Source organism: Kazachstania africana, chromosome 7, assembly GCF_000304475.1.
Source record: "Kazachstania africana CBS 2517 chromosome 7, complete genome".
NCBI classification, from domain to species: Eukaryota; Fungi; Ascomycota; class Saccharomycetes; order Saccharomycetales; family Saccharomycetaceae; genus Kazachstania; species Kazachstania africana.
In genome coordinates this window covers 420,236-432,855 of record NC_018946.1, presented here as the reverse complement: position 1 = coordinate 432,855, position 12,620 = coordinate 420,236, and the positions used below count along the sequence as shown (strand labels likewise).

The 12,620-nt window shown below is 36.9% G+C and overlaps 6 protein-coding genes across 6 annotated transcripts; 3 read left to right on the top strand and 3 right to left on the bottom strand.

Annotated features, from left to right (window-relative positions):
• Positions 1–142: 142 nt before the first annotated feature.
• On the bottom strand, positions 143–1,150 carry MRM1 (Mrm1p; the record flags this gene model as incomplete). The annotated part of the gene is made up of 1 exon (XM_003958325.1): positions 143–1,150. One exon carries the CDS (start codon positions 1,148–1,150, stop codon positions 143–145), a length of 1,008 nt encoding a protein of 335 aa, XP_003958374.1.
• Positions 1,151–1,310: 160 nt separating this feature from the next.
• Positions 1,311–1,970, top strand: HIS3 (imidazoleglycerol-phosphate dehydratase HIS3; the record flags this gene model as incomplete). Its single annotated transcript, XM_003958324.1, has 1 exon — positions 1,311–1,970. The coding sequence occupies one exon, from the start codon at positions 1,311–1,313 to the stop codon at positions 1,968–1,970; it is 660 nt and encodes a 219-aa protein (XP_003958373.1).
• A 549-nt stretch (positions 1,971–2,519) lies between these two features.
• DED1 (DEAD-box ATP-dependent RNA helicase DED1) lies at positions 2,520–4,340 on the top strand (the record flags this gene model as incomplete). The annotated part of the gene is made up of 1 exon (XM_003958323.1): positions 2,520–4,340. The coding sequence occupies one exon, from the start codon at positions 2,520–2,522 to the stop codon at positions 4,338–4,340; it is 1,821 nt and encodes a 606-aa protein (XP_003958372.1).
• A 524-nt stretch (positions 4,341–4,864) lies between these two features.
• On the bottom strand, positions 4,865–6,496 carry GEP3 (Gep3p; the record flags this gene model as incomplete). The annotated part of the gene is made up of 1 exon (XM_003958322.1): positions 4,865–6,496. The coding sequence occupies one exon, from the start codon at positions 6,494–6,496 to the stop codon at positions 4,865–4,867; it is 1,632 nt and encodes a 543-aa protein (XP_003958371.1).
• A 252-nt stretch (positions 6,497–6,748) lies between these two features.
• Positions 6,749–8,827, top strand: NOC2 (mRNA-binding ribosome synthesis protein NOC2; the record flags this gene model as incomplete). Its single annotated transcript, XM_003958321.1, has 1 exon — positions 6,749–8,827. The coding sequence occupies one exon, from the start codon at positions 6,749–6,751 to the stop codon at positions 8,825–8,827; it is 2,079 nt and encodes a 692-aa protein (XP_003958370.1).
• Positions 8,828–9,099: 272 nt separating this feature from the next.
• Positions 9,100–12,546, bottom strand: RET1 (DNA-directed RNA polymerase III core subunit RET1; the record flags this gene model as incomplete). Its single annotated transcript, XM_003958320.1, has 1 exon — positions 9,100–12,546. The coding sequence occupies one exon, from the start codon at positions 12,544–12,546 to the stop codon at positions 9,100–9,102; it is 3,447 nt and encodes a 1,148-aa protein (XP_003958369.1).
• Positions 12,547–12,620: the final 74 nt, after the last annotated feature.

The window sequence follows — 12,620 nt, the reverse complement described above, 5'->3', positions numbered from 1 at the left end:
TGTCTGTCAGCTTTATATTTCGTTAAATATACACATTCGTGCGATCAACGTACCTCTCTATATACAAGTCAATGCAAAATTCATATCTTATTTACGCAACGGCCATTTATAAGAGATATTTACCCCCCCAGGACAATAAAAACTACTTTTCTGCCGTCAGTTTCTCAAGCAGTATACCTGCAGCAACTCCAACGTTCAATGAATCCACCGAACGATTCTTTTTCCTTGCCCTCACTGGAATCTCTACTGTATAATCACATTCATGTTGTACTCTTTTACTTATGCCTTGGCCTTCACTGCCCAAAACTAGAATCACGCCAGAGGTACCGCCTACAATTCGTAAGTCATCCATCAAGATTCTCTTCTCTGAATTATCACTATCTACAGTAGCCGCAACAAATACCCATCCTTTATCTTTCATCGCAGTGATGAACTTCACTTTATCATCAATATTGTAAACTGGAATGCTCTCAATGGCGCCACTGCTCGCCTTGTGTATGGTGCTCGAGAATCCTTTCTCGACATTAACACTACCGGCACTTAGAGCAAAATCAACACCCATATAGAAACAAGATCGTACTATTGATCCCACATTAAACGGGTCTGTGATTTTATCCATCAGTACACCAAGTGGGTTCCCACGATTCATTCTTACAATCTTCTGATTATCAGACATGGTATGCACTTCTATTGCATCATCCGAAACGTCAATACTGGACGCAGTATCTAATTTCAATGGGGCTGCTTCTAAAACCAGATTATTATGAACATTGTTACCACTCAATGCATTCAATTCCTGTTTACTGACTTTCTCTATGCAAATTCCAGACCTATCACATAATTTTTCAATCTCTTCATTTATGTTCTTTCCATGATAATACAATTTACGTCCTCTCTTGGCATCATTCAATGCACTCACTACACTGTTGTGTCCATATATGAAAGCGCTGTTTCCCTCCTTTCTCCTTCTTCTTTCTGCATGAATATGTGAATATTTATCTCTAAACCAATCGTCTTTGTTCTTCTTGTCCCTTTCCCATGCTTTGACTCTTCTATATTGCGGTATATTCTTGTCTATAGATTTGGACAATGGACCTGAAGTCTTAATTCCCGGTTTTATTGAATACGTTCTCGTAATATACTTTATCATTACTTAAACTTTCGCATCACCGTGTGACTAATATTATTATTGGATTGAAACGATAAATTTTGACTCTTTTTTTTATCAAGATATTAAAATTATATATAAAGTTGATAGACACTGCACCGCTCAAGTTAGGAAGGTACCACTAAAAGTAAAGATAAGTAGTATGCGTCAATCTAAGATTGTCAGAAATACAAACGAAACCAAGATTCAAATTTCTTTGTCGTTGGATGGTGGTAAATTAGACCCTTTACCATCTATTATTGACGAAAACGCTTCAAAACATGCGACAAAACAAACGACAAATTCACAGTCGATATATATCAACACAGGTGTTGGGTTTCTCGATCACATGATCCATGCCCTCACAAAACACGCAAATTGGTCTATTTTCTTAGAATGTCAAGGTGATTTATACATTGATGATCATCACACGGTAGAAGATGTGGGCATAGCACTCGGAGAGGCATTCAAACAGGCACATATGACGAATCAAAAGAATGTAAAGAGATTCGGATACAGTTATGCACCATTGGACGAAGCATTATCTCGTGTTGTTGTAGATTTATCGAACCGTCCTTGCTCTGTAGTGAATCTACCTTTCAAGACTGACAGAATCGGTAATTTAACTACTGAGATGATCCCACATTTTCTCAATAGTTTTGCACAAGCTGGTAACTTCACTTTGCACGTGGACTCAATAAGAGGTGATAACGACCATCACATCAGCGAGAGCGCATTTAAAGCTCTAGCATTAGCGTTGAAAACGGCACTTTCATATGATGCTCAAAACGAAATGCCCTCTACGAAAGGTGTCCTTTATTAGACACATTTATATTTATTATACGTATAGACACAATTATTTTTACGGAACAATTACATAAGGCCCGGGTTTTTTTTCTTCCTGTACCCTAACTATGCATTATTATGCAGGACGCTCAAACTGGAAGGTCGGAAAATAGCCAACCCTAAAGAAGAGCCGACCAGCAAGGCCTGACACCCCAACACCATACTGAGAACACATCAAACATACCCGGCTTCTGGAAAAATAAAAATTAAAAAAGAAAGAAAAAAGAAGGTTACCCGTTCGGAAGATGAATTTTTCCATAAAAATTTTCCGCCAAAAAAGCAAAAAAAAAAAAAGAAAAATTTTTCAAAAATTTCTCGAGCAGTGAAAAAAGAAATTTCACAAAACAGAGAATTTGCAGAGAATCGCCGCAGAAAAGCAATTTTTTCTTCTTATTGCGCTTTCCTTTTTGGGCGAATGAAGATGATACCTCTTATATAAGAAAGTAGATAATCTGGAATGGATATAGCATGTAGTTCTTTCCATCGCTACTATTTAGAATAAGTTACTTATACATCCAAGTAAATTATGGCTGAAGTTACCCAACAATTCAACAACTTGAATATTGATGAAAATGGTGGTTACGTCCCACCTCATTTAAGAAATGGTTCAAGACCGAGAAGAAACAACAACAATAATAATAACACCGGCAGCAATGAAGGTGGCTTTTTTGGCTTCAACAGAAGCAGAGGTGGTTTCAACAACAGAGGAAAATATAATAACTACAATAATAACAATGGAGGTTACCGTCAACAAAGAAGTAATTTTGATGGTAGATGGGTCGATGGTAAACATGTCCCAGGTGCTAGAAACGAAAGAGTCGAGTTACAATTATTCGGTACACCTGAAGATCCAAGTTTCCAATCCTCTGGTATCAATTTCGATAATTATGATGATATTCCAATCGATGCATCTGGTACTGACGTCCCAGAAGCTATCACAGAATTCACTGCTCCAACTTTAGAAGGTTTATTACTAGAAAACATTAAATTAGCTCGTTTCACTAAACCAACTCCAGTACAAAAATACTCCGTTCCAATCGTTGCCAACGGTAGAGATTTAATGGCTTGTGCCCAAACTGGTTCTGGTAAGACTGGTGGTTTCTTGTTCCCTGTTCTTTCTGAATCTTTCAAGAATGGTCCAACACCACTTCCTGAAAATTCTGGTAGTCACTACCAAAGAAAAGCATACCCAACAGCTGTTATCATGGCGCCAACAAGAGAATTAGTCTCTCAAATCTTTGATGAAGCAAAGAAATTCACTTATAGATCCTGGGTTAAGCCTTGTGTCGTTTACGGTGGTGCTCCAATTGCTAATCAAATGCGTGAAATGGATCGCGGTTGTGATCTTTTAGTCGCCACCCCAGGTCGTTTAAGTGACTTATTAGAACGTGGTAAAATTTCTCTAGCTAACGTCAAGTACTTAGTCTTGGATGAAGCCGATAGAATGTTAGATATGGGTTTCGAACCACAAATTAGACATATTGTTGAAGGTTGTGACATGACCCCAGTAGGGGAAAGACAAACTCTTATGTTCTCCGCCACTTTCCCAGCAGATATTCAACATTTAGCTCGTGATTTCTTATCAGACTACATCTTCTTATCTGTCGGTAGAGTCGGTTCCACATCAGAAAATATTACCCAAAGAGTCCTCTATGTCGAAGATGAAGACAAGAAATCCGCTTTATTAGATTTATTAGCCGCTTCTGACGAAGGTTTAACTTTAATATTCGTCGAGACCAAGAGATTAGCTGATCAATTGACTGATTTCTTAATCATGCAAAATTTTAGAGCTACCGCTATTCACGGTGACCGTACACAAAGTGAACGTGAAAGAGCATTAGCTGCTTTCAGATCTGGTGCTGCCAACTTGTTGGTCGCCACCGCCGTCGCTGCTAGAGGTTTAGATATCCCTAACGTCACTCACGTCATCAACTTCGACTTACCAAGTGATATCGATGACTATGTCCACAGAATTGGTAGAACTGGTCGTGCTGGTAACACTGGTGTCGCTACTGCTTTCTTTAACGGAGATAACTCTAACGTCGTCAGAGGTTTAGTCGAAATTTTGGAAGAAGCTAACCAAGAGGTCCCACAATTCTTACATGACGCTGTAAGAGACAGTGGCAGAGGTAGAGGTGGTAGAAGCGGTTTTGGTAGCCGTAACAACAGTAACAGAGATTACCGTAAGCAAGGTGGTGGTTTCTCAAGAAGTAGAGACAACTCCAGAGGTTTCTCAAGATCTAACAGTGCCAAATCATCTTCTAACTGGGGTTCTTCCGCTTCCGCAGGATCTAGTAGATCAACAAACAACGGCTGGGGTAACAGTTCTTCTAGTTCATGGTGGTAATTTAACATTCAAGATTAATATTACAAAAATCTTGAGTGCTTTTTTTTCTCCTTTCTATCACTAATGCCATCAACTCATCTTTTTTAACGCTGTTTATTTGTCGTTATTCTCTCATTTTCTTTCGATTACAGGATTAATTTTTTTATCATTTGCTACTTTTTTATTATATTAAGGTAATCTTATAGAGCAAGACAGAAAAAAGGAAACAACTTTGAAAGCATCAATTAAATGGAAATCTTTTTTTTTTCTTTCCATTGAAGGACCATTTAATATTCATTTTTTTTAATATTTCTTCCAAAATTGTTCTCTTTTTCAGTTCCAATTCACATTGTATAATAGTACTTGTTCCCAACACCATTTTTTTTAATGCTGTTTCCCCTTTGTAGATAGAATAATTATAAACAGTCTAATTTTATATTGTATATTGCTATATTTTCAAATTATGCTTTTTTTTGCATCTCATTCTTTTTAGAAACGCTCTATTCGTTTATTTACATGTAGAATATATTAACTTCTTTCTCTAGTCAAAAATTATAGTACCAAAACGGGTTTGTCAAAGTATTAGCCTTGTACCTTTCAATTATAATAAATGGATCTTCATTTCCAATCTCAACACAATTTTTCTTGCCCCTTGTCCTTTCCAAATACATTTCTTTCATCTTAGATAGAATATCAGTTTCGCCGAATGGTATTTCGTACGTTGAACTGAAAAACATTCTATCAGTAGGACATGCTGGCTGGACTCCCTTCGATTGAATATATAGTTCACTTGATGCTCGAATGGTCTTTTCCAATGGCTCTCTGATTATTACTTTGATTCCTCTGGGTGCCCATACTTCGTGAAATCCCATGAAGTCGAATTTGCCGGTGGTTCTAAGGAGCACATAACCGATATCTTTGAAGACAATTTCTATACTTCCTCTAAAAGGAGGTATTATGTGACGAATGTATGCTTCTTTAGTGCAGGTGGAAGATAATATACCGCAGTACTTATCCAATGCATGGTTTGAATTAGCATTACAATTTTTGAACACTTCTAACGCTTTATCTATGTTCCTATAAATGGAATATTCACCAGGAATATAGTTCACAATTTGATTTATAGTTCCCTTTGGAGGAACAATGAAAAATAATCCACCTAACGTATAACATGAACCTTGCTCAGTACCTTTCAATGTGACGTAATTTTTCTTCTTGAGTCTCTCATGTTTGAACAAAGCGGTATCTCTCACTCTTTTTATCCAATCCTTACGTACTATTTGTTCTAAATATGCGGCATCCATGTCTTCGGTGTAACCTGGTAAATCAAATATGACTTTATCTTGTATTTGATATCCCTGTAGAGCTCTCGTCATATTGGGGATGTGGGATACGCCTGCCATTTGAGATTTAGTTGAATTTTTAACATCCTCATCAATCGCCAGCAAGTTTCCTTGTTTGTGGAAGTTGACTTTATGGCCCGTATATTTTTTGCTCAAAGTGTTGATTAATGTCGATTTGCCAGCATTTGCACAACCAAATAAAAATGTCATTTTCCGTAAAGATGCATTTAGAAGTTCAATATTCCAATTTCTTAGAGATGACATAGCAATTGTTTTATTTGTCGTTAATCCCATTTGATACTTCATAAAATCTTGCAAAAATTGAGGAACATATTTCGACAGCGTCCCCTTACTGGACAGCACTTGATCACTTTTCGTTAGTAGCAACGATGCATCGTGCTTTCTATCAGTGAGAACTTTCTTTGATAACCCCAATGGAAATTCAGAAAACGGAACGACATGCAGAAGCTTACCACCTAATGGGATGCTTTCATATAACTGTGGAATAGAAGTTCGAGGAAAGTCTCGCAAATCGTACTTATTATGATGCAACGCATCGTTACACCTCTTACAGATCAGTGAATGTTCTTCCTTTTGCGACTGGGTCTTTCCCGCATCTTTCAAAACCTGAATATCTTGGCTAAATAGCATATATTTGACAGCCTCAATTTCCTTCTGAAAGTTTGTTTCGTGTTTGCTCGGCTGAATGTAGTAACCTTTACCAGTAGGGTCTTGCTTCTGCAAATCAACTCCGCATGCATTACAACTCAGACATCTTGAATAGCCAGCGATTCGTCTTGCCACCAGTAAGCAGCTCGGCCTAACCATCCACATCAATCACCGTCTCTGCCCATCGAAAGCCAGGGACTGTCCCGAGCTTAATGCTTATCCTAGTCGATTTGTCAATAATATGGTTTAGCCGTATGAATCCTGGTTCTGTTAGATCGCGTGAAACGACATTGAAAATTTTTCTCTGAAATTTTTCAAAATGCGATGAGCTTTATTTTATGAGTATCATCACTCGAAGACCATAGTTAAATCTCATCTCATTTTATCAGTTTAGTGTAAGAACCCTCGACAGTCAAGATGGGTAAGGTTTCTAAAGCTACTAAGAAGTTTCAATCCAAGCATTTGAAGCATACTCTGGACCAAAGAAAGAAGGAAAAGGTTCACAACGACAAAATTAAAGGCCGTCGTGGTAACAAGAGTGAAGAAGAAAAGAGAAAGCTTGCGTTAACTAAGGAGGAACAGAAGTTAAAGAAGGCCTCAAAGGAGGAAGTGTTCAAGGATTTATCTGTGGAAGAGTTTTTTGGTAAAGGTATTGACGTTCCAAAGAGTAAAAAATCCAAAAAATCCAAGAAAGATGCTGACAGTGAAAGTGATGTAGATTCCTCTTCTGAAGAGGAAGACATGGCTACCAGTATGGCTGCATTATCCGAAAATGACCCTGAGTTTTACAAATATTTGAAGGAAAATGACAAAGATTTATTGGATTTCGCACCAAGTAATCCTTTAGATGGTGTTAATGATGATGATGAACCTGAAGATGATAACGAAGACAAGATGGAAGCTGCTGAAGATGACAAGATCGAAATTACTTTAAAATTGGTTAAGGGCTGGAAAAAGGAACTTCATGCATCTCCAAACTTGAAGTTGATAAGAAATATTGTAAGTGCCTTCAAAGTCGCTGTCAATTTAAATAGAGAAGGCAACATCGAAGAATACAAATACACAGTCACAGATGAAAGGGCTTTCCATGACCTAATGCTAGTTAGTCTAAAGGACTTACCCCAAGCTGTGCAAAAAATTGCCCCATACAAAAACACTAAAGGTTCCAGAACATTGCCTTCTAATAATAACGTTTCTAAACTTTCCGCCATTATCAAATCACATGCTGCATCCCTATTAGTATTATTAAATGATATCACAAATACCGAAACGGGTGCTCTGGTTTTACATTCTGTCGATCAGTTATTACCTTACATTATTTCTTACAGAAGAATTTTAAAGGAAATTGTCAAAGCTATTGTTAATGTTTGGGCTACCACTAGAGAAGTGGAAACTCAAATTGCAACCTTTGCATTCTTACACAATGCCTGTAAAGAATTTAAAAAGTCATTATTGGAAGTGGTTTTAAAGACTACTTACTCCACATTCATTAAAAGTTGTCGTAAAACAAATATTCGTTCTATGCCTTTAATCAACTTCCAGAAGAATTCCGCAGCTGAATTGTTCGGTATCGATGAGAACTTAGGCTACCAAGTTGGCTTCGAATACATTAGACAATTAGCTATACATTTAAGAAATACCATGAACGCTACCACCAAAAATAATGGTAAAACTAACCCACAAGAGGCTTACAAGATCATTTATAACTGGCAATTCTGCCATTCCTTGGATTTCTGGTCTCGTGTTTTATCTTTCTCCTGTAACCCAGAGAAGGAACAAGGTCATGAATCTCCATTAAGAGAACTGATCTACCCATTAGTTCAGGTCACTATTGGTGCAGCAAGATTGATTCCAACTCCACAATTTTTCCCATTAAGATTCTACTTAGTCAGATCATTGATTAGGCTATCTCAAAACACCGGTGTTTTCATTCCTATCTACCCTATCTTATCTGAAATCCTATCCTCCACAGCCTTCACTAAGGTTCCAAAAAAAAAGGAGAATTTAGAAGCTTTTGACTTTGACCATAATATTAAGTGCTCACAAAATTACTTAGGTACAAAAGTTTACCAAGAAGGAGTAGCTGAACAATTCCTCGATTTATTAGGGGAATACTTTGCCTTGTATTGTAAAAGTGTTGCATTCCCTGAATTAACAACTCCTGTAATAATTGCTTTACGTCGTTATATCAAAAACTCACAAAACGTTCGTTTTAACAAACAGTTATCTATTGTCGTAGAGAAGCTAACGCAAAACAGCCAATATATTCAAAACAAAAGAATTGATGTTGATTTCAGTCCAAACGATAAATCCGAAGTAAATAAATTTTTAAATGACGTTAACTGGGAAAGCACACCTTTAGGTATCTATGTTGCTGCTCAACGTGAAGTAAGAGAAGAAAAAGCTAGATTGGTGAGAGAAAGTTTGGAGGAAGAAGATAAAGAAAAAGAAAAATTGAGAAATATGGGGGAAGAAGACCTTGAAATGTCGGATTGAGACAGTTTTATATAATTTTAGTCACTTATATATCAGAGAAGATACAATTTGTAAATTATTAATATTTTTGAAGTAGTTTGATACTCATCACAAAATTCATGTCTTGAGCCCACCAGGAGCCGCTCTTACGGTAAATATGCTTTCATTATTTTATTTATTTATTTAATATACAGAATTTTTTAAATCGGAGTTCAAAGAGTTCAATAGCTACGTAAAGATTCCATTTTATGATTTTAGATGCCACTTGTAGTTGCTTACAGTTCTCAAAGCACTCATTCTTGAAAAATATCTTCCAATCTTAGTCTTGGTGCAATGTTCATAGACAATAACTCTTGGAATAGCAATTTAGCAGCATAAGGGATTGTCATCTTGATGACATTTTCGGCACTCTTACATGTGGTACACCAGCCACTATAACCCATTAAACCACATTTCGCACAGACATCCACTTCAAAAGCATCAGAACTGATCATTAGTCTTTCTAGAAGTAATTGAGAAGCACCATAAGCGATAACACAATCTCTTTCCATTTCACCCAATCTTAAACCACCATCTCTCGATCTACCTTCCGTTGGTTGACGAGTTAAAACAGCCCTTGGACCCCTAGCTCTGGCATGCATCTTATCTAAGACCATATGCTTCAGTTTTTGATAATAAATTGGGCCAAAGAAGATGTAAGCTTGTAGACACTCACCTGTAATACCAGAGTATAACATATCCTTACCAGAATAGTTGAAACCTTTTTCAACCAGAATTTTTGACATATCCTCTAATTTAGAACCACCAAAACAGGTACCATATTCTAGAGAACCATTCAAGACACCGGCTTTACCAGATACTAACTCAATCATTTTACCAACTGTCATACGAGATGGGAAACCATGAGGATTCATAATAATATCTGGAACAACACCTTGATCATTAAATGGCATATCTTCTTGCTTTACAATGATACCACAAACACCCTTTTGACCGTGACGTGACGAGAACTTATCACCTAATTCAGGTCTTCTGTGCTGTCTCAAAAGGACCTTGATCAAAGCTTGATCATTATCTGAGACAGACATCATAACTTGATCGATATGCGAAGGCTCAGGCGCTCTGTAAATAACAGGAGTTTCCCTATAGCTGGCCTGTGCCGCACCATTAAAGGCATCGGTGGAATTAGTTGGCACCGATTTATTGATATATATTTGACCACTGTCTAGTTTCATACCTACTTCACCCAAACCATCTGGGCCTAATGCTTTATGCTGCCATATTGGCTCGCCTTTTTCATCGACACGCATACCACCGATAATATCTTGGGTATGATTTGGATATCTTTTTAAAACTGTTGTAGTCTTTCTACGAGTTTCACAACGTCCAAAACCTCTATCAAGTGACGCTTTATTCAAGACTAAAGCATCTTCAATATCGTAACCAGAATAAGACATAACGGCAACGGTTGCATTTTGACCAGCTGGTAGTTTATCATAATCAATTAATTCAATTGTTTTTGTTTTCACCATTGGCTGTTGGGGATAAATCATTAGATATAACAAGGTATCTATTCTCTTGAATTGGTTGTAAGCAATTGCACCAATGGCTTGTTTACCCATCGCACATTGGTAGGTATTACGAGGCGATTGGTTATGATGCGGGTATGGAATTAAGCCAGCAACAGCACCCAAGACTGTGAAAGGCTCAATTTCCAAATGAGTGACCGCCTGATCTATATCTTTTTCATATAGAGCAATAAAAGAGTCATTTTCTTCATTGACATCTAAATATTCAACTAATCCAAGCTTTAAGAAGTCGTCGAAAACTAATTCGCCTTCTAAAAGTCTCTTTAAATGATGTGCTTTGACATGAGATTCCCCATTGGTAACAATAATAAGAGGTCTACAAATTCTACCACCATCTGTAGCAATATGAACTGCCTTTTGCTCTGAATTGGTATGAATAGAAATAAAAGCAGAAACCTTACAACTTCTTCTCAGGGCTCTGAAATGTGAGACAAATTTTCTTGGAAATCTTGCTGAACCTATTAGAGTACCATTTAAAAATACTGAATAGTTTAAGTGCAACGAAGCACTATCAATTAGGTTGATGTCTTCTACACCAAGGACATAACAAAGTTTCTTGATCGGCTCTTCTTCATCGTCCGTAGTAATATGTGTCATTAGTGCTAAATTCTTGACTAAACCACATGCTTCACCTTCGGGAGTATCTGCAGTACATAGCATACCAAATTGTGAAGGTTGTAATGCTCTTGGACCGGAAACCTTTCTTGATTTTTCGAACTGAGATGAAATTCTTGTCATCATACCTAAAGCTGAAATATACGATAATCTGGATAGAACGTGTGTAACACCTGCTCTTTCCATCTTAAATCTCTTCAATGACCAATTACCTGTTGAAATGGCTCTATTTAACCCACTTGTGATATTATTGGAGTGAACATTGATGGATAATAGTGCGTCATATTCCATTGCCCTATTTGGTTTTTTCAGAACTTTGTCAATACTTGCTTTGAAATCACTATTGAATTTTTTGAATAAATCTTCGAATAAAAGTGAAATTAATTGACCAGCCAATTCCAAACGCTTGTTACCGACATAATCTCTATCATCCACCATTTTTGGATTGTGCATTGCCATAACAACTCTGCGGGTCATCATTGCCATATAAAGAGCCTTTTCTCTAAAGTTTAAAGCCTCGACAGTCAAATGAGCAATGACAGTAGTAGCGATAGCTTCAATACCCTCTTGTAAAACGGTCAATTTTTGTCTCCTCATGGTCTTAACTTTGGCACCGATATATTCTAAAGCTTGTTGTTGAGTATATATGTTGAATTTAGAGGCTTCTTCGATGTTAACTGCAAAAATATCTTGATAGCTACTATCATTACCACACACTAATTGCATTATTTCAAGTTCCGAGACAACACCACAGGCTTTCAACACTATAACAATTGGAATTTCTTCAGAAATAGAATTGTGCTTTAAATAAATCTTATCATTTTTAGTAACAACATAAGTCTTAGATTTTCTTTCGTGAGTAGAAGACGTAACAGATGCCTGCACAATACCTTTCTTTTCATCAGCTTCCACGATAATACGATTCTTAGATAATTGCTCTTGTACAAGAATAACCTTTTCTGTACCATTAACGATGAAATAACCACCCGGATCTAATGGACATTCGTTTAATTTAGCCATTTCAGCTTCATCGCACCCGTATAATGTACATTTATTAGATCTCAACATAATAGGCATTCGTCCGATCTCGACATCTTTATGCATAATGATGTTTCTACCTCTAGTATATTCGATGTCCACATATATTGGGGCGGAATAGGTCATATCCCTTAATCTACATTCGTGAGGAGGGGTTAAGTAATCCTTAGTAGAGCTAGTCGACTTCTTACCGATTCTAATATCGACATATTTCAAATAAAACTCGGGATCAACATCTGATAAGATAGTTTGATTTGCCTTGATAATTTTTTTCAAATCAATATCGACAAAGTAATTGAAAGAATCTAAATGTTGTTTGACTAAACCTTTAACTTTTAGAAAAGCTGGTAAAAGATGCCATTTATCTTCAGCAGTATTGATCTCATCGGTTAATTTTTTACCTTTGTACACTGGTTTCAATAGATCATCGAAAGTTTTGTCTACTTCATGCTCTCCATGAGAATGTGTCTTTCTTCTCTTAGTAGCAGTCCCTACCATTGTTCCAAAATTATACTCTCTATCGAAAAATCTTGTCTAAATGAACAAAGATTCCAACTTGATCAGATAACCTA